Source organism: Melanerpes formicivorus, unplaced genomic scaffold, assembly GCF_026170545.1.
Source record: "Melanerpes formicivorus ecotype bairdi unplaced genomic scaffold, bMelFor1.0.p_v2 SCAF_88, whole genome shotgun sequence".
In the NCBI taxonomy this organism is placed as follows: Eukaryota; Metazoa; Chordata; class Aves; order Piciformes; family Picidae; genus Melanerpes; species Melanerpes formicivorus.
The window spans coordinates 2,103,255-2,123,097 of record NW_027142440.1 but is presented as its reverse complement, the minus strand read 5'-3'; the positions used below and the strand labels follow the sequence as shown (position 1 = coordinate 2,123,097).

The window sequence follows — 19,843 nt, the reverse complement described above, 5'->3', positions numbered from 1 at the left end:
ATTGCTCATCACCCTGATCCCCTCTGTGGGGGAGGCAGAGGGGCAGCATGTCCCCAGCACGTCCCTGTCGTGTCCTTGTGGTGCCCAGGCACAAATGCCAAGGACAGGCAGCATCTGCCAGCCCTGAGCCCTGGCTTTGGGTGCTGAGCAAGTCCTGCAGGATACCTGGTCCCCTGTACCCACTCCTGTTTACCCCAGAACCCCAGGAGGGAGGGGATGGAAGGGACCCCTGGAGCTCATCCAGGCCAAGCCCTGCTCCAGCAGGGCACCCACAGCAGCTTGCCCAGCACCACACTGCCGAAGGGGGTTGGAAGCTCTCCACACAAGGGCACTCCACAACCTCTCTGGGCAGCCTGCTCCAGGCCTCCAGCACCCTCACACCAAACAACTTTCTCCTCCTCTTCACATCCAACCTCCTGGCCTCCACTCTCTGCCCCTTGCTGCCCCTTGGCCTGGCCCTGGCCACCACTCAGCAGAGCCTGGCCCCAGCCTCTTGCCCCCCACAGCTCCTTTAGCTCTTGCTGAGCATTGCTCAGCTGCCCTCTGGGGCTGCTCTTCTGCAGGCTCTCAGCCCCAGGGCTCTCAGCCTTTGCTGCTCCCAGAGCTGCTCCAGGCCCCTCAGCAGCTCTGCAGCCTCCCCTGGACTCTCTCCAGCACTTCTCTGTCTCTCCTCAACTGGGGAGCCCAGACCTGGATGGAGGACTCCAGATGTAACCTCCCTAGGGCAGAGCAGGCTGTGAGGAGAACCTCCCTTGCCCTGCTGGCCACCCTCTTCTCCCTGCCCCCCAGGACCCCATTGGCCTTCTTGCCCCCCAGGGCACGTTACTGCCTCCTGGGGACCTTGTTGTCCCCCAGCACTCCCAGCTCCTTCTCCTTGGAGCTGCTTCCCAGCAGGTCTCCCCTCAGCTGTGCTGCTGCAGGAGGTTGTTCCTCCCCAGGGCCAGGACCCTGCCCTTGCCCTTGGTGAGCTCCATGAGGTTCCCTGTGCCCAGCTCTGCAGCCTGGCCAGCTCTGGCTGGACGGCAGCACAGCATGAGGGCTGTGAGCCACTCCTCCCATCAGCAGACTGCCTGAGGCTCCACTTTGTCTCCTTATGGCACCAAGCCCCCGAGATAGGACCACAGTCACTCCAGGGATGCTGCATCTGGGGGCGGATGCTTAATGAAGAGGTCAAAGCCACAGAGCCAGGGCGTGTAGGGAGCAGGTCACCGAGGAGAGGCCGGTGCTGGCCCGGGGGTGCATCCCCCAGGCTCGGGAGGTCGCTGGGTCCCAGTGTAGCTCTATCCTGTCCCTAAGTGCCATCGCAGAGGGGATCCGCTCCGAGTCCCCCGGGACGCGCCGCTGCCCGGGGCAGAGCGGCACCTAGCCGGGACGCGGCTGGCTCCGGCTCCTCCCACTCCTGCCTCGGCCCCGCCCCCGCCCGCCGAACTCCGCCTATTGGCCGACAGCCGATGCTGTCACCCGATCACTGCTAGGAACTGGCCTCCTGTCCCGCCCCCTGGCCGGCTCCCCGCGGTGATTGGCAGGCGAAGGGGCCCGCCCGCACATGGGCGCGGGGCTGTGCGTCCGCGGGTTCGAGGCTGCGTTCCGCTTCCTCCGCTGAGCTCGGCTCTGGGCAGCTCAGCTCAGCTCAGATCGGCTCGGCTGGGCTCGGCTCCGCTGCCCGCCATGGCCCGGCGGAGCGCGCTGTCCATCCGCATCGTGGAGGCCAGGAACCTGCCCGCCAAGGACATGTGAGTGACACGGTGGGGGTGAGGAGGAGTTCGGAGCGACACACCCGGAGAGGGAGCCCCCCCCCCCCCCCCCCCGACAGTGCTGTCAGGTGTCCCCCCAACAGGTCCCTGCACTTTGGGGACGCTCCCAGGGTGGCTTAAGGTTGTCCCTTCTGCTTCGGAGGATTGCCTAGAACGGCTTGGGGTGCCCTCCAACGGTGCCTGCCCTTTGGGGGTTCCCTCCAGGCTGGCTTTGTGGTCCCCTTGCATTGGGGGTTAGCCCAGGGTGGCTTTGAGGTGTCCACCTCATCAGTGTCTGTGCTTTGGGGGTTCCCTATAGAGTGGCTTTGGAGTCCTCTTGCATTAGATGTTCCCTCCACGATGGTTTTGGGGTCCTCTCGCATCGGGGGTTCCCCTCCAGAGGGGGTTTGGGGTGTCCACCCAGCTGTGCCTGTGCTTCGGGGGTTCTCTCCAGTATGGTTTTGGGAGCCTCTTGCATCGGAGGTTCCCCCCAGGGGGGCTTTGAACTGTCCCCCAGCAGTGCCTCTACTTTAGGGGTTTGCCCCGGGCTACCCCTGGGTGTCCCCAGTAGTTGTCTGCGCTTTGGGGGTTCCCTCAGCAGTGCTGTGATGTCCCCCCCTGATTTGGGGCCACCCTCTGGGGCTCTCCCTCCCAGTAGCACCCAATGCTTTAGGATACCCCAAGCAGTGTGCCCACTTTGGAGGTTCCCCCTGGGGGAAGCTGCCCCCACCATGCCCCCCCCCACCTGCAGCTGGCCCCCGAGTGGGGTCCTTTGAACAAGCAGCAGGACCCCGAAAGGACAGGGGGGAGCCCCGGTGGCTCTGTCACCCTCTCACCATTCCCAGCCCTCCTGGCTGTGCATCCTGGGTGCTCCTCTGGCAGCCCCCCCCCCCCGCGTGGGGCTTTCCCTCCTTGGCAGCCCCCTAAGGGCTGTCCTCATCTCCTGCCGTTGTCCTCATTGCTCTGATCCTCACTGGGGGATCAGAGGGGAGGAGGGAATGTGGGGACAGTGCTGGGACAGGAGGACGGCATCGGGGTGGTCCTGAGCCGCCAAGGTGGCCGTTGAGGAGCTCAGCAGGAGGGCAGGGGCAGGGCTGCCGGAAAAGCAGCAAAAAATCCCTGCAGCCGTCATGGAAAAAGAGGATAAACAAGGAAAGGAGCAGGAGTTGTGGGGTTTGACTCTCTCCCTCTCTCGCTGGCTTTTTTTAAACCACATGTGTCAGAGCCTGGGCTTTAAATCCCTTGGCACAAGTCCTTGCCGGGAGCTCTGACCTGCTCGAGGAGGCTCAGAGGGTTGGGAGGCTCAGAGGGTTGGGAGGCTCTGGCTTTTCAGAGGCTGGCTTTGTGGAGGCTCTGGGGTGTGGAGGTTCTGGGGGTTTGGCGGCTCTGGGACTCTGGGGTTTGGAGGTTCTGAGGTTTGGAGGCTCTGGGGTGTGGAGGCTCTGAGGGTTTGGGGGCTCTGGGACTCTGGGGTGTGGAGGTTCTGGGGGTGTGGAGGTTCTGGGGGTGTGGAGGTTCTGAGGGTGTGGAGGTTCTGGGAGTTTGGGGGCTCTGGGGCTCTGGGGTGTGGAGGCTCTGGGGGTTTGGAGATTCTGAGGCATCGAGGTTCTGGGGGTTTGGAGACTCTGGGTCTCTGGGGTGTGGAGGCTCTGGGGGTTTGGAGATTCTGGGTTGTGGAGGCTCTGGGACTCTGGGGTGTGGAGGCTCTGGGGGTTTGGAGATTCTGGGGTGTGGAGGCTCTGGGGGTGTGGAGATTCTGGGGTGTGGAGGCTCTGGGGTTTGGAGGCTCTGGGACTCTGGGGTGTGGAGGTTCTGAGGTTTGGAGGCTCTGGACATGGGAGGCTTTGGGTTTTCAAAGGCTGTCTCTTTGAAGGCTCCCTGTGGTTTGGAGGCTCTGTGGTTTGGAGGCTGTGGGGTTTCAGAGGCTGGAGGCTCTGGTTATCCAGACTGGAGGCTTTGGGCAGCAAGAGTGGGGAGGGAATTGTGAGCAGCAGATCTGACACTGCCCAAGCACTGCCTGAGCTTGGCATGGGGGTTTAAATCCCTTGGCAGAAGTCCTTGCTCGGAGCTTGGACCTGCGTGGGGAGGCTCTGGGGGTTGGGAAGCTCTGGGGTTTGGAGGCTGTGGGGTTTGGAGGCTGTGGGACTTTGGGAGGCTCTGGGTTTTCAGAGGCTGTCTTTCTGGAGGCTCTGGGGGCTTGGGAGGCTCTGGGTTTTCAGAGGCCGTCTTTCTGGAGGCTCTGGGGGTTGGGAAGCTCTGTGGTTTGGAGGCTGTGGGGTTTGGAGGCTGTGGGGTTTGGAGGCTGTGGGGTTTCAGAGGCTGCAGGCTCTGGTTTTCCAGCCTGGAGGCTTTGGGCAGCAAGAGTGGGGAGGGAATTGTGAGCAGCAGACCTGCCACTGCCCAAGCACTGCCTGAGCTTGGCACTGTCTGGCTGCTGTCCCTCTGGCTGCCAGGGAGATCCTCTGCCCTGGCACAGCCTTTGGGATCCCCACTGGGGCAATCCCTCTGTGGGGTGCCAGCCCTGGGTGTGTGTGCAGACCAGACCCTGCTTGGGGCACCCCTAAAGCCCCATGGAGCCCACCCAGGGACCTGCAGGAGCAGGATCTGGCCGATGCAGCTGCCCACAGCCCCCTCATCCCCTGTGTGATTTCGGGGGGGAGGTTAACCTTGCCGCCAGACCCCTGGTGGCTGTGCCCGCAGGTCTCCCACCTCCTCCCACCGCGGGAGGGCTGCTGGTTGGTTTTTCTTTCCAAGCCAGTGCCCGCCCAGCCTGGCACCCTGCAGCCTGGCACCCTGCAGCCACCAAGCCATGGAAGTGGCCATAAAGCAGCAGGAAACCGCTGCCGCTTCCTCCCTCTGGCACCTCCCTGCCCACCGTGAGGCCAGAACCCAGCTCAGCCCCGGGTGGGCTCTGCCCTTGCTGCCCCCCCCCCCCGACCTCCCCCCTCCCAGGGATCTGCAAGGGGAGCAGGAGGCTGAGCCCCTCCCCAGCTGCAGAAGTCCTCCCCGCGCCCCTTGCCCGCAGGGTACCGAGGGGAATCAGCTGCTTCCATTTGATCTTACTCCCTCCCCAAGGGCAGGACAAAGCTCAGGCCCTCAGCCCCTGGAGCTGTGCTGGCGGCAGGGGGGGGCACGGCTGGAAGCAGGGGGGCACGGCTGGCTGTAGGGGGGCACGGCTGGTGGCAGGGTGGGCATGGCTGGCGGCAGGGGGGCACGGCTGGCTGTAGGGGGGCACGGCTGGTGGCAGGGTGGGCATGGCTGGCGGCAGGGGGGCACGGCTGGCTGTAGGGGGGCACGGCTGGTGGCAGGGTGGGCATGGCTGGCGGCAGGGGGGCACGGCTGGCTGTAGGGGGCACGGCTGGCGGCAGGGGGGGCACGGCTGGCGGCAGGGGGGCACGGATGGCTGCGGGGGGGGGCATGGCTGGCTGCGGGGGGCACGGCTGGCTGCAGGGGGGGCACGGCTGGCAGCGGGGGGGGCACCACGGCTGGCTGTAGGGGGGCACGGCTGGTGGCAGGGTGGGCATGGCTGGCGGCAGGGGGGCACGGCTGGCTGTAGGGGGCACGGCTGGTGGCAGGGTGGGCATGGCTGGCGGCAGGGGGGCACGGCTGGCTGCGGGGGGCACGGCTGGCGGCAGGGGGGCACGGCTGGCTGCAGGGGGGCACCACGGCTGGCTGCGGGGGGGGCATGGCTGGCTGCGGGGGGCACGGCTGGCGGCAGGGGGGCACGGTTAGCGGCAGGGGGGCACCACGGCTGGCTGCGGGAGGGCACGGCTGGCTGCGGGGGGGCATGGCTGGTGGCAGGGGGGCACCACGGCTGGCGGCAAGGGGGCACGGCTGGCTGCAGGGGGGCACGGCTGGCTGCAAGGGGGCACGGCTGGCTGCAGGGGGGCACCACGGCTGGCGGCAAGGGGGCACGGCTGGCGGCAGGGGGGGGCACGGCTGGCGGCAGGGGGGGGCACGGCTGGCGGCAGGGGGCAAGCCTCTTTCTTCCCCCTCCCTAATTTATAGCCTGCCAGCACGCTGTAAAGCTTCATTTCCTCTTTCCAAAGCCCAACCTTCCCCTTCCCTAGCTCCTTCCCCTCCACCAAACCCCTCAGCTTTGCCACCCACGCTGGCGTGGAGGGCCCGGGGCGGGTGGCCAAAGGGAGCTGTGCCCTGCGTGGGTGTCAGCGGAGCGCCCAGCGCCCGCCGGGAGCCTGCCAGCCACATCTGCCTCCTCCCCGGCACCTCCCGGGCGCTGCTGCTCGGCGGCCGGGGGTGGGGATGCTCTGCAGACCGTGGCCCCTCCTGCAGCAGCCGGGGGGAGGTGGTGGGGAGGATGGATTTGTGCTGCTCTGGGGTTTAATCCCCGCAGCACACCGTGCCCGAGCGCCGCAAGAGCAGTTTCATGGCAACCCGTGTCCCGGGGGCTGGCAGCGTTTCGCCACCGCCAGCGGAGGGGCAGCCCCCGCGGGAAGCCTGCCCGGCGTTGCTGGGCACGGGCAGAGCTTCCCCGGCTGCTGCCTGCTCCCTGCCCGCTCCCCGGGGCGTGCGAGGCAGGAGAAAGCTCTGGCTGATGGTTCTCCATCCACTGCCCTCATTAAACCCTCTCAGGGGGAAGCTGGAGCTGGGAGCAGGCAGGCAGAAAGCTGCTCCTAGCAACCTGCCTGTGCTGCCGGCACCGAGCGTGGCCGAAATGCTGGGGGGGGGGGGGCTGGGGCCGAGGCTGGCAGAGCTGTGCCTGGAGAAACCTCCACGGCTGTGCTTTGCAGGGCAGGGAGCACCCCAGCCCCTCTCAGTCCCCCAGCCCCTCTCAGTCCCCCAGCCCCTCTCAGTCCCCCCAGCAACCAGCTCTCCAGTTCCCTGATTTGGGGATGGAGAAGTCGCTCCATGCTCAGCGTCCCCAAACCTGAGCTGTGTGCTCCCCACCCTTCTAAAGGCTGCTCAGGGCTGGCAGATGAATCCCCCAGCCCCTCTCAATCCCCCCCAGCAGCTGCCTCTCCACCTCCCATGTTATGGATGAGGAAACTGCTCCATGCTCAGGATCCCCAAACCCCAACCCCATGCGCTCCCCACCCTGCTTCTCCAGCACACTCAGGTCAGGCTTGACAAATTCCCCAACCCCTCTTTCAACTCCCCAGCCCCTTTCAATCCCCCAGCCCCTCTTAATGCCCCCAGCAGCTGCTTCTCCACCTCCCTGGCTTTGGGATGGGGCAGTCCCTCCATGCACAGGGTCCCCAAACCCCAACCCATGCACTCCACACCTTCTCCAGAGCGCTCATGGCTGGTTGATGAACTCCCCAACCCCTCTTTCAACTCCCCAACCCTTGCACTCTCAACTCCCCAGCCCCTCTCAACTCCCCAACCCCTCTCAACTCCCCAGCCTCTTTCAATCCCCCAGCCCCTCTCAATCTCCCCAGGAGCTGCCTCTCCACCTCTCTGCTTTTGGGATGGGGCAGTCCCTCCATGCACAGGGTCCCCAAACCCCAACCCATGCACTCCCCACCTCCTCCAGGGTGCCCAAGGCTGGCTGACAACTCCCCAACCCCTCTCAACTCCCCAGCCTCCTTCAATCCCCCAAACCCTCTCAAACACCCCCCCTCCCCCCCCCCCCCCAGCAGCTGCTTCTCCTCCTCCCTGGTTTTGGGATGAGGAAGTTGCTCTCCAAACCCCAACTCCATGCACTCCACTTTCTCCTCAGGTCTGACTTGACAAATCCCCCAAGCCCTCTCAACTCCCCAACCTCTTTCAGTTCCCCAGCCCCTCTCAACCCCCCCCCCCCCAGCCCCTCTCAAACCCCTCCCCCAGCAGCTGCTTCTCCTCCTCCCCCCTTATTTTGGGATGAGGAAGTTGCTCCAGGCTCAGGCTCTCCAAACCCCAGCCCCATGCACTCTCCACCTTCTCCAGGACACTCACTAACTTGAATCCCCCAGCCCCTCTCAATCCCCCCAGCAGCTGCCTCTCCACCTCCCTGGCTTTGGGATGGGGCAGTTCCTCCATGCTCAAGGTCTCCAGATCCCAACCCCATGCACTTCCCCCTTCCCCAGGCTGCTCAGGGCTGGCAGTGGAGGCTGCCAGGCTGGGTGTTAATGAGTAACCCTGCTGGGAGCAGCTCCGTGCCAGCTGGAGCCACAACCTTTACACCCTCTTGGCCAGCACCTGGGTCCTGCTGGCTCCTCTGCCTCGGGCTGGTGCCCCCCAGCCCGCCTGCCACCCAGCCAGCTCCTCCCTGATGAGCTGGGGCAGGCAGCTGGTCGACGGTAGGCTGAACATGAGCCAGCAGTGTGCCCAGGCAGCCAAGAGGGCCAAGGGCATCCTGGCCTGCATCAGGAACAGTGTGGCCAGCAGGAGCAGGGAGGTCATTCTGCCCCTGTACACTGCACTGCTCAGGCCACACCTTGAGTCCTGTGTCCAGTTCTGGGCCCCTCAGGTTAGGAAGGAGGTTGAGCTGCTGGAAGGAGTCCAGAGAAGGGCAACAAAGCTGGGGAGGGGTCTGGAGCACAGCCCTGTGAGGAGAGGCTGAGGGAGCTGGGGTTGCTTAGCCTGGAGAGGAGGAGGCTCAGGGGAGACCTTCTTGCTCTCTCCAACTGCCTGAAGGGAGGTTGGAGCCAGGTGGGGGTTGGTCTCTTCTGCCAGGCACCCAACACCAGAACAAGAGGACACAGTCTCAAGCTGTGCCAGGGGAGGTTTAGGTTGGATGTTAGGAAGAAGTTCTATACAGAGAGAGAGATTGCCCATGGGAATGGGCTGCCTGGGGAGGTGGTGGAGTCACCATCCCTGGAGGTGTTCAGGAGGAGACTTGATGGGGTGCTTGGTGCCATGGGTTAGTTGTTTAGGTGGTGTTGGGTGATAGGTTGGACATGATGATCATGAAGGTCTCTTCCAACCTGGTCTGGTCTATTCCATTCCATTCCGAAATGGTGATGAGGACTTTGGCTCAGGGTGTCCCCAGGGGGGTCAGGATGCCAGCAGCCCGCGGGTGCCCCGGCACGCGGTGCCCGCCCTTCGCCGCCTCCGCATCCCCACGGCCGTCCCCGTCCCCAGGGGGGTGCCAGGGCTGGGGAAGGCTGTGTGTGAGGGGCTGGAGGCCTCTCAGGAAGGGTGGGGATTTGTTTGTTTCTTCACCTTCCTGCGGGGAAGAGCAGAGCCGCTGCCAGCTGCCGGCGGGACGCGGCCCGCCGGACACGCTCCGGGAGGCGCTGCCACCGGCCTGGGAGTGCGGCTGGGGTCAGCACACGCCTGCAGTGGTGGCCAGATCCCCCCTCTGGGGCCTTCATCCCCCAGCACCCCAGAGCTCTGAGGTGTCAGCCCCCCTCCCTTTGCAGGGCTGTGTGCCCGAGCTGAAGGCTTGGGGTGCCCATGCCTGTGAGAGCCCCGCGGGGTGGGCGCAGGGCCCAGGGCCGTGGTTGGTGGCACTGACAGAGCCCTGCTGTGTCCTTCCAGCACGGGCAGCAGTGACCCATACTGCATCGTGAAGGTCGACCGATGAGGCCATCATCAGGTGAGTGGCTGCTCGTCCCTGGCAGGTCCCCCAGGCATGCTGGCAGAGCTGGCGCCTGGTGAGTGCCTCCAGCTGCCCTGCTGCAGGCGAGGATCTGTCTGTCCCTGATAGCATCTTCCTCTTCCTCCTTCTTAATCTGCTCTTTTCTTCTTCTTCTTCTTCTTCTTTGCTCTTCTTCCTTTTCTTCTTTCTTCTGTATTCTTCTTTGCTCTTTTCTTCTTTCTCTTTTTCTTCTCCTTCTTCTCCCTTCCTCTTTCTTCTCCCTTCCTCCTTCTTCTCCCTTCCTCCTTCTCCTCCTTCCTCCTTCTCCTCCTTCCTCCTTCTCCTCCTTCCTCCTTCTCCTCCTTCCTCCTTCTCCCCCTTCCTCCTTCTCCCCCTTCCTCCTTCTCCTCCCCTTCCTCCTTCTCCTCCTTCCTCCTTCTCCTTCCTCCTTCTCCTCCTTCCTCCTTCTCCTCCTTCCTCCTTCTCCTCCTTCCTCCTTCCCTCTCTTCCTCCTTCTCCTCCTTCCTCCTTCTCCTCCTTCCTCCTTCTTCTTCCTCCTTCTCCTCCTTCCTCCTCCTCTTTCCTCCTTCTCCTCCTTCCTCCTTCTCCTTCTTCCTCCTTCTCCTTCTTCCTCCTTCTCCTCCTTCCTCCTTCTCCTCCTTCCTTCTTCTCCCCCTTCCTTCTTCTCCCCCTTCCTCCTTCTCCTCCTTCCTCCTTCTCCTCCTTCCTCCTTCTCCTTCTTCCTCCTCCTTCTCCTCTTTCCTCCTTCTCCTCTTTCCTCCTTCTCCTCCTTCCTCCTTCTCCTTCTTCCTCCTTCTCCTTCTTCCTCCTTCTCCTTCTTCCTCCTTCTCCTCCTTCCTCCTTCTTCCTCCTTCTCCTCCTTCCTCCTTCTCCTCCTTCCTCTTCTTCCTCCTTCTCCTTCTTCCTCCTTCTCCTCCTTCCTCCTTCTCCCCCTTCTTCCTTCTCCTCCTTCCTCCTTCTTCCTTCTCCTCCTTCCTCCTTCTTCCTTCTCCTCCTTCCTCCTTCTTCCTTCTCCTCCTTCCTCCTTCTCCTTCTTCCTCCTTCTCCCTTCCTCCTTCTCCCTTCCTCCTTCTCCCTTCCTCCTTCTCCTCCTTCCTCTTTCCTTATTCCTCCTTTCCTTACTCCTTCTTCTTTCTTCCCCTTCTTTATCATTGTTGTTGTCATTGAACTCCTTGCTTTGGGCTGAGTTACCTCTCCAGACCCAGGCTGTGATGTCCAGCAGCTCCTGGCCACCTCCCACCCTGCAAGCCGCCCCCCATGTCTTGCTAGCCCGGAGCCACGAGGCAGGCCAGGGCCAGGGCCAGAGATGGAGCTGAGGGCTCAGAACTGTGGCTGCTGCCTCCAGCTGCATGTCACAAGCTGGGGAGGGAGCTGTGAGTCCCCAGTGCTGTCTGCCTTGCAGGACTGCCACAGTGTGGAAGACTCTGTCCCCGTTCTGGGGGGAGGAGTACGAGGTGCACCTCCAGCCCAGCTTCCACAGCATCTCCATCTACGTCATGGACGAGGACGCCCTCAGGTATGGGAGGCTGGCACGGGGGGCTGGGCACAGGGACTCAGAGCCTGCTGGCTCAACCCTGCTGTAGGCTGCAGAGCCCAGGCTGTGCTGGCCCTGGGCGTTGGGACACAGCCTGCTGGAGCTCTTTCCCCGAGGCTGTCTTCCAGCAAAGGGAGGCTGATGTGCTCCACGTGGCGGCCCCAGGCCAGGCCAGCGGAGTGCCATGGTGCCCCCTGGCACAGAGGGCAGGGGCTGTGCTGCCTGGGGCCTGGTGGAGCAGGTGGCTCTGGTCCCAGCCCAGGTCCTGCTGCTGCTGTTTCGCAGCCGTGACGACGTCATCGGGAAGGTCTGCATCAGCCGGGACACGCTGCTGGAGCACCCCAAGGGTAGGGGCAGCGGGGGGGAGAGGCTCCCAGGGAGGACACATCTCCCATCCCTGTGACAAGCCAGCCCCCAGGACCCTCCCCCAGACCCCTGCTCTCATGGGGGTGCTCCTGTGCCCGCAGGATACAGCAGCTGGGTGAGCCTCAGTGAGGTGGACCCTGCCGAGGAGGTGCAGGGAGAGATCCACCTGCGGCTGGAGGTCCTGGGGAGCCAGGGGGACCGGAGGAGGCTCTGCTGCACCGTGCTGGAGGCCAGGTGAGGAGGGGCTAAGGGACAGGGGGCTGTGGGTGGTGAGCCAGGGTTGCTGGGGCTCCCCAACCATCACACTGTGTCATGGCTCAGAGCTGAGAGGAGCAGAGCTATGGTCCTCAGCAGAGCCAGCTCAGAGGAGAGGCAGAGAAAGCAGGAAAGCTGTGTCCTGGATCAGATCTGGAGGAGATATGACACTGTGTCTCATGATGTCCTCCAAGAGAAGGTCAGGAAGTGTGGGTTGGAAGTGGACAGTGAGGTGGGTTGAGACCTGTCTGCAGGGAAGAGCTCAGAGGGTTCAGAGGGATCAGTGCTGCAGAGTCCAGTTGGAGGCCTGGAGCTGGTGGTCCTCCCCAGGGGCCAGGACTGAGGCCAGTGTTGGTCAACATCTTCATCAGTGACCATCAGTCACCACCCAACAGTGTCCCCTCAGCTATTTTGCTGCTGGCACCAAGCTGGGAGCAGTGGCTGACAGCCCTCAGGCTGTGCTGCCATCCAGCCAGGCCTGGCCAGGCTGCAGAGCTGGGCACAGGGAGCCTCATGGAGCTCAGCAAGGGCAAGGGCAGGGTCCTGGCCCTGGGGAGGAACAACCTCCTGCAGCAGCACAGCTGAGGGGGGACCTGCTGGGAAGCAGCTCCAAGGAGAAGGAGCTGGGAGTGCTGGGGGACAACAAGGTCCCCAGGAGGCAGCAATGTGCCCTGGGGGCCAAGAAGGCCAAAGGGGTCCTGGGGGGCAGGGAGAAGAGGGTGGCCAGCAGGGCAAGGGAGGGTCTCCTCACAGCCTGCTCTGCCCTAGGGAGGTTACATCTGGAGTCCTCCATCCAGGTCTGGGTTCCCCAGTTGAGGAGAGACAGAGAACTGCTGGAGAGAGCCCAGGGGAGGCTGCAGAGCTGCTGAGGGGCCTGGAGCAGCTCTGGCAGGAGCAAAGGCTGAGAGCCCTGGGGCTGAGAGCCTACAGAGGAGCAGCCCCAGAGGGCAGCTGAGCAATGCTCAGCAAGAGCTAAAGGAGCTGTGGGGGGCAAGAGGCTGGGGCCAGACTCTGCTGAGTGGTGGCCAGGGCCAGGCCAAGGGGCAGCAAGGGGCAGAGAGTGGAGGCCAGGAGGTTGGATGTGAAGAGGAGGAGAAAGTTGTTTGGTGTGAGGGTGCTGGAGGCCTGGAGCAGGCTGCCCAGAGAGGTTGTGGAGTGTCCTTGTGTGGAGAGCTTCCAACCCCCCTGGGCAGTGTGGTGCTGGGCAAGCTGCTGTGGGTGCCCTGCTGGAGCAGGGTTTGGCCTGGATGACCTCCAGAGGTCCTTTCCAGCCTCTCCCTGCTGGGATTCTGTGATTCTTCCTTATGCAGAGAGCATCCCCACCACCACCCAGCAGCTAGCAGAGGTCCTGAGGCAGAATTCACCTGATGTGCTGGTCTTTGGGGAGTGCATCCTGAGGTGCTGAGGGGGGCAGTGGGCACAGTGGGAAACTGCCTCTCTTGTCGGCAGGGATTTGGCCAGGAAGGACCGGAACGGAGCCTCCGACCCCTTCGTCCGCCTGCGCTACAACGGCCGGGCTCAGGAGAGCGCCGTGAGTGTCCCCGCGGTGCCTCCCGGCCCCCAGCCCGCCGGCGCTGAGAGCCGCTCCGCTGAGAAGCCCAACCCTCGGCCGGGAGCCCTCCCCGTCCCTTCCTGCCTTGCCCAGCAGGCTGTCCGCGGGGGGTTTGCCCTTGCAGGTGGTGAAGCGCTCCTGCTACCCGCGCTGGAACGAGACCTTCGAGTTCGAGCTGGCCGAGCCCGCCGGGGAGAAGCTGTGCGTGGAGGTGTGGGACTGGGACCTGGTGGGCAGGAATGATTTCCTGGGCAAGGTGAGACCCCTCCCCACCCTCCCATCCCCGACCTCCTCTCTCCGCTGCCAGAGCTGGGGGCTGCTCCACCGCATGCCTCACCCCCTCCTGCCCTCCCCTGCCAGGGCTGGGGGCTGCCCTGCCGCATGCCTCACCCCCTCCTGCCCTCCGCTGCCAGGGCTGGGGGCTGCTCCACCGCATGCCTCACCCCCTCCTGCCCTCCACTGCCAGGGCTGGGGGCTGACCTGCCGCATGCCTCACCCCCTCCTGCTCTCCGCTGCCAGGGCTGGGGGCTGCTCCACCGTATGCCTCACCCCCTCCTGCCCTCCGCTGCCAGGGCTGGGGGCTGCCCAGCTGCATGCCTCACCTCCTCCTGCCCTCCCCTGCCAGGGCTGGGGGCTGCTCCACCGCATGCCTCACCCACTCCTGCCCTCCGCTGCCAGGGCTGGGGGCTGCTCCACTGCATGCCTCACCCCCTCCTGCCCTCCGCTGCCAGGGCTGGGGGCTGCCCGGCCGCATGCCTCACCCCCTCCTGCCCTCCGCTGCCAGGGCTGGGGGCTGCCCTGCCGCATGCCTCACCCCCTCCTGCCCTCCGCTGCCAGGGCTGGGGGCTGCCCTGCCGCATGCCTCACCCCCTCCTGCCCTCCACTGCCAGGGCTGGGGGCTGCCCCACCGCATGCCTCACCCCCTCCTGCCCTCCGCTGCCAGGGCTGGGGGCTGCCCTGCCGCATGCCTCACCCCCTCCTGCCCTCCACTGCCAGGGCTGGGGGCTGCCCCACCGCATGCCTCACCCCCTCCTGCCCTCCGCTGCCAGGGCTGGGGGCTGCCCGGCCGCATGCCTCACCCCCTCCTGCTCTCCGCTGCCAGGTGGTGTTCAGCGTGCAGGGGCTGGAGGTGGCCGGGCAGGAGGAGGGCTGGTTCAGGCTGTGGCCAGACAAGTCCAAGCCGAGGGAGGATGAGTGAGTGCCGGCACTGCGGGGCAGGGTGGTCCCGGTGCCCGCGGGGGATCGCTCGTGGGAAGCATCCTCCCCTTGGAGGGGCAGCTCTTGGGCACGCCTTTGTCTGGGCTGCCCAGGCTGTGCCGGGCTCTTGGGCTGCCTCCTGCTTGGTGAAGGTCTTCTCCAGCCCTCCGTGCATCCTTCTGTCCACCCACCCCCCCCCACCCCCCTGCCCCATGCTCCTGCAGGCGCCGAGGCAGCCTGGGCTCGCTGCAGCTGCAGGTGAAGCTGCGGGACGAGACGGTGCTGCCCTCCCACTGCTACCAGCCCCTGCTCCAGCTCCTGTGCCAGGAGGTGAAGTCGGGGCTGCAGGTGAGGGCTCTGGGTGAAGCCCTGCCAGGGCACCTACCCTCCCCCAGCTCTCTGCCAAGGCATCTGTCTCCCTGGGGCCATCACATGGGGGTGCCTCTCCCCACCAGGACGGCCAAGTCCACCTGGTCACCCTCCTGGACGAGACCACCACAGCTGAGTGCCGCCAGGAGCTCGCCACCAACTTGGTTAAACTCTTCTTGGGCCAAGGGTTGGTCAAGGAGTTCCTGGACCTGCTCTTCGAGCTGGAGCTGGCCAAGCCCTGTAAGGCTGGAGCAGGGAGCAGAGCTGGAGGCTTCCAACCACCTCCCGGGGCTGCAAAACCTCCAAGCCCTTGTGTGGTGATTTGTTTCTGGGGGGGTGGCTGGTGAGGCTCAGCCATCACCCTGTGCTCTGGGGGAGCCTGCTGGTGGGACCCTCCTGGGCTGATGGAGCAGGTGGTGCTTTGGGGTTAGGAAGTCCCCACAGCTCCTATGGAAATGTCCAGGGGTGGAGGGCAGAGCCCCTATAAATGTCCCCCAGCTGCCCAGTGGGTGACCCATGGCCAGTCCCAAGGCCAAAGACCCTCTCCTCCCTTGCAGGCGAGCCCAACACCTTGTTCCGGAGCAACTCCCTGGCCTCCAAGTCGATGGAGTCCTTCCTCAAGGTGCCAAACCTGCTCCTCACAGCTCACTCTGGCTCTGGGCTGTCCCCACCGGGGCCAGCTCCCGCGGGGGGAGGCCTGGGAGGTTGGGAAAGGTGCCCTGAGTGCCCCTGGTTGGGCAGCGCGGGGGTGCCAGCCCTGCCCCTCAGCTGAAGGGCTGCGTGGTCGCCGGGTAGGTGGCAGGGATGCCCTACCTGCACGCCGTGCTGGGCCCCACCATCGCCCGAGTCTTCGAGGAGAAGAAGCAGGTGGAGCTGGACCCTGGCAAGGTGGAGCTCAGAGACGTTGGGTAAGGGGCAGGCGGGGGCAGGGGGCGCGGGGAGGGGGCCGGCCCCGGGGCTGACGCCGCCCGGTGCCCGCAGGTGCTCGGGGCTGCACCGGGTGCAGACGGAGGGCGAGGTGATCGAGCAGGGCCGCCAGCACCTGCAGGCATACCTGGGCGAGCTGCTGGATGCCATCTGCAAGTCGGCCCCCCGCCTGCCCCCCTGCCATCCGCGCCGCCTTCCGCCAGCTCTTCCGGCGCGCCGCGGGGCGCTTCCCGCAGCACCAGGTGCGGCGGCCCCGGGGGGAGACGGGCCGGGGGGCAGACGGGGAGGGGGTGCAGTCTGCAGCTGTGCTCACTGGAGTCCCTTCTCCATTGTCTGTGGCAGCCCTCCAGGGGCTGTGCTGCCCCCAGACAGCAGCCCTGGTGCCGGGAGGCAGCCCCACATGTCCCTGCTGCCTCCATGTGCCACGGGGTGCAGCTGAGGTGCAGGGGGTGCAGAGGTGCTGGGCTCAACATGCTGAGGGCAGAAGCAACTTCCCAGAGCCACTGACTCCTTCAGATCCAGGTGTTCACAGAATCCCAGCCTGGGGTGGGTAGGAAGAGACCTTCCAAGTCCACCCAGTCCAACCCCCTGCAGCCCCCAGGGCCATCCCCAACCCCAGCAGGCTGCTCCCAGCCCCACACAACCTGCCCTGCACTGCTGCCAGCCATGGGGCAGCTCTCTGGGCAGCCTGGGCCAGGCTCTCCCCCACCCTCAATGTAAATTCTTCCTCTCTCTAACCTAATCTTCCTTTTCCAGTCCCAGCCATCAGCCCTTGTCCCGTGTGGTGGCAGGGGGTGTCCCGCAGTGGGGCAGACCCTGACCCATCTCCCCCCACCTCTCTTGACCGCAGCACGCCGGCTTCGTGGCCGTCACCAGCTTCCTGTGCCTGCGCTTCTTCTCGCCGGCCATCCTGGCCCCCAAGCTCTTCCACCTGCGCCAGAGCCACGCCGATGCCCGCACCAGCCGCACCCTGCTGCTCCTGGCCAAGGTGGGACAGCGCCCGGCGGGGGGGTGGTGCCCCCCGAGTCGGCATTTCTGGGGGGAGGGCTCCCGACCGCTTCCGACTGGGGGAGGGCTGTGCCCGCGGCTGCTGACAGCGCCCTCCCCGGGGGTCTGCAGGCTGTCCAGCTGGTGGGCAACATGGAGCCGGCGGCTGGGAGGGCTAAGGAGACCTGGCTGGCCCCGCTGCTGCCCACCCTGCAGCAGGGCATCGCCCGGATGAAGGACTTCATCAGCCAGCTGGTGGGGATGGAGGAAGAGGAGGAGGAGGAAGGCGAGGGGCGGGCGGTGCTGAAGGAGGGGCTGCTCTTCGTGCACAAGACGCGGGGCAGGGGGCCGCTGCTCGCCGCCACCTCCGGGAAGCTGCACTTCTGCCTCACCGGGGAGGCCCTCAGCTTCGGCAAGAGCCCTGGCGCCGAGGTACAGGGGTGCCAGGCGTGGTGGGTGCAGGGTGGTGGCAGGCCGGGCCGATGGGTGGCACTGACCCCCCGCTCCCCGCCCCCTGCCACCTCCCTGCCCCCTGCCAGCGTAGCGGTGCCATCGCCCTGGCCAGCATCCTGGCGGCAGAGAAGGTGGAGGAGAAGAGCTTCGGCAGCTCCCACGTCATGCAGGTGGTCTACAGGGATGTGGGTGGGCAGCAGGAGACTGCCTACCTCCAGTGCAAGGTGGGATGAGGCCCCGGGGCGGGGGGGTGGTGCACCCCGAGAGGTGTCCCGGCTCCGGGGGTCCCTCTGACCCCCCTCCCCGCACCGCGCAGAGTGTCAATGAGCTGAACCAGTGGCTGTCGGCGCTGCGCAAGGTCTGCGGCAACAACCCCCAGCTGCTCCCCGCCTACCACCCCGGGGTCTTCCGCGGCGACAAGTGGAGCTGCTGCCACCAGAAGGAGAGGACAGGTACTGAGGGGGTGACCCAGGGACCACAGAACAACCAGACCTCAGAGATCATCAAGTTCAAGCTGTCACCCAACACCTCCTGACAACTAAACCATGGCTCCAAGTGCCACATCCAATCCCCTCCTGAACACCTCCAGGGACAGGGACTCCACCACCTCCCTGGGCAGCACATCCCAAGGGCCAATCTCTCTTGCTGGGAAGAACTTTCTCTTCACCTCCAGCCTAAACCTCCCCTGGCACAGCTTGAGAGTTGCTGGAGGGCAGGGAGGCTCTGCAGAGGGACCTGGCCAGGCTGGATCCATGGGCTGAGGCCAATGGGATGAGGCTCAACAAGGCCAAGGGCTGGGTCCTGACCTTGAGTCACAACAATCCCAGGAAGGCTCCAGGCTGAGGGCTGCAAACTGCCTGGGGGAAAAGGCCCTGGGGGTGCTGGTTGGCAGCAGCTGAAGATGAGCCAGGGGGTGCCCAGGTGGCCAAGAAGGTCCCCAGCAGCCTGGCCTGGAGCAGCAGTGGTGTGGGCAGCAGGAGCAGGGCAGGGATTGTCCTCCTGTGCTGGGCACTGCTGAGGCCATCCATAGCTTGAACCCTGGGGTCAGTCCTGGGTCTCTCACTCCAAGAAGGACTTTGAAGGCTGGAGCAGGTCCAGAGAGCAACTAAAGTGATGAAGAGTCTTAGACATGTCTTGTGAGGAGCAGCTGAGGGAGCTGGGGTTGTTTAGTCTTCAGGAGACCTCATTGCTCTCTGCAGCTCCCTGGGAGGAGGCTGGAGCCAGGTGTAGGTCACAGCTCTGAGAGCGGAGGTCACACCATGAGCTAAACACCACCATGGCCACAGCTTGCTTGAACCCCTCCAGGCATGGGCACTCCACCACCTCCCTGGGCAGCCTCTGCCAGGCCCTGACCACTGCTGCAGCAGAGAAAGTTTTCCTCATCTCCAACCTCACCCTCCCCTGGCACAATTCCAGGCCATTGCCTCTCCTTCTAGCATCTGATCCTAGGGAGCAGAGCCCAGCCCCCACCTGGCTCCAGCCTCCTCTCAGGGAGCTGCAGAGAGCAATGAGGTCTCCCTCAGCCTCCTCTTCTCCAGGCTCAACACCCCCAGCTCCCTCAGCCCTGTTCTCCAGACCCTGCCCCATTGCTCTTCTCTGGCCCTGCTCCAGCCCTCAATGTCCTTCCTGCACTGAGACCCAAGCCAGAACTTTTCACATGCAGTGACAGGGCAGGAGGAGATGGCCTCAGGCTGCAGCAGGGGAGGTTCAGCTTGGGTATTAGGAATCATTTCTTCCCAGCAAGGGCTCTCAGGCCCTGGCCCAGGCTGCCCAGGGAGCTGGGGGAGTCCCCATCCCTGGAGGGGTTTCAAAGCCAGATGGATGTGGTGCTGAGGGCTGTGGTGCAGTGGCTGAGCAGCAGTGGTGTGGCTGTGAGCTCTGGGGGAGTGCTTGGGCTGGCTGAGCTCAGAGGTCTCTGCCAGCCTCACCAGTTTATGGTGCTGGAGGGGGGCCGCTGGAGGGGTTGCTGGGGGTCCCCTGGTATCCTGAAGCCTTGTCCCTCAGGGCTGGGCTGTGACCGGACCCGGCACGGCGTCAGGCTGCAGGACTGGAGCGACCCCCTGGACCCCGCCGCGGAGGCTCAGCGCCTCTTCCACCACCTCCAGGGCCTCCGAGGGACCCTCAGGTGAGCCCCACCCCCACCCCCCGCAGACACCCATGCAGCCCCTCCCTCCTCCTGCCAGGGCTCCCTCCCATCCTCCCCTTCCTCCCATCCTCCCCTTCCTCGCCAGGGAGAAGTACTGGGAGCTGCTGGAGCCAGCGGACACTGGGGATGGCCCCCGGGGGGAAGGTAAGGTCTGGGGTGGGCTTCTGGGGACACTCTGGTCCCCAGAGGCTGGGGGGGCAGCGGTGGAGCCTGTGGGGGGTGCAGGGCTCTCACTGCTGCTCCCCCTTCCCAGACGCCCCCCTGCCCGAGGGGCTGAGTCGGCTCTTTGAGGTGCTGCAGGAGCTGGAGGGTCACCACCGCCTGGCACAGCCCCCAGACCCCCCGGCCCCTGCCCTGCTGCAGCTGCAGACGTGAGGGGGCTGGGGGTGTCCCCCCCCCGCCCCGTGGGGACCGAGGTGGTGGCAATAAAGGCTCTCTGTACCCTGCAGCCCTGTCCTGTGTGGCACTGGTGGGGACGCTGCTGGCCACGGGGACTGGCCCTGGCGGCTGGAGGTGGGCAGTGCTGGGCTGGCACTGGTTACAGCTCGGCTGGTGGCACTGGAGGTGGCGCCGGTGGCTCTCCTGGTGCCACTTTTGCTGGCACCGCTGGTGGGGACGTCAGTGGTGGGGAGAGGGCGAAAGCTCTGCCGGTGGCGCTGCTGAGAGTGGCACTGCTGGCAGCATTGGTGCCATGTCTGGTGGCCGCAGTGGTGGCATCACAGAGGGCTCAGCTGGGGGCATGGCTGAGGGTGGCACCGGTGTCAGCCCTCCTCATGTCATCACTGATGTCCCTCTCTCGGTGCCATGTCTGGTGGCACCAGTCAGGCACTGGTGGTGAAGC

General features: G+C 65.2%; 1 protein-coding gene across 1 annotated transcript; it reads left to right on the top strand.

Moving 5' to 3' along the window:
* Positions 1-1,610: 1,610 nt before the first annotated feature.
* LOC137454937 (ras GTPase-activating protein 4-like) lies at positions 1,611-19,438 on the top strand. Its single transcript, XM_068165365.1, is given in 22 exon segments — positions 1,611-1,733; positions 9,156-9,195; positions 9,197-9,213; positions 10,619-10,732; positions 11,036-11,097; positions 11,218-11,350; positions 12,821-12,902; positions 13,048-13,179; positions 14,026-14,117; positions 14,345-14,468; positions 14,576-14,729; positions 15,047-15,111; positions 15,285-15,397; positions 15,471-15,579; positions 15,581-15,658; positions 16,267-16,404; positions 16,536-16,835; positions 16,943-17,080; positions 17,173-17,308; positions 18,861-18,981; positions 19,088-19,146; positions 19,256-19,438. Coding segments are annotated over 22 exon segments (2,394 nt in total). The 5' UTR covers positions 1,611-1,668; the 3' UTR covers positions 19,378-19,438.
* The last annotated feature ends 405 nt before the right edge of the window (positions 19,439-19,843 follow it).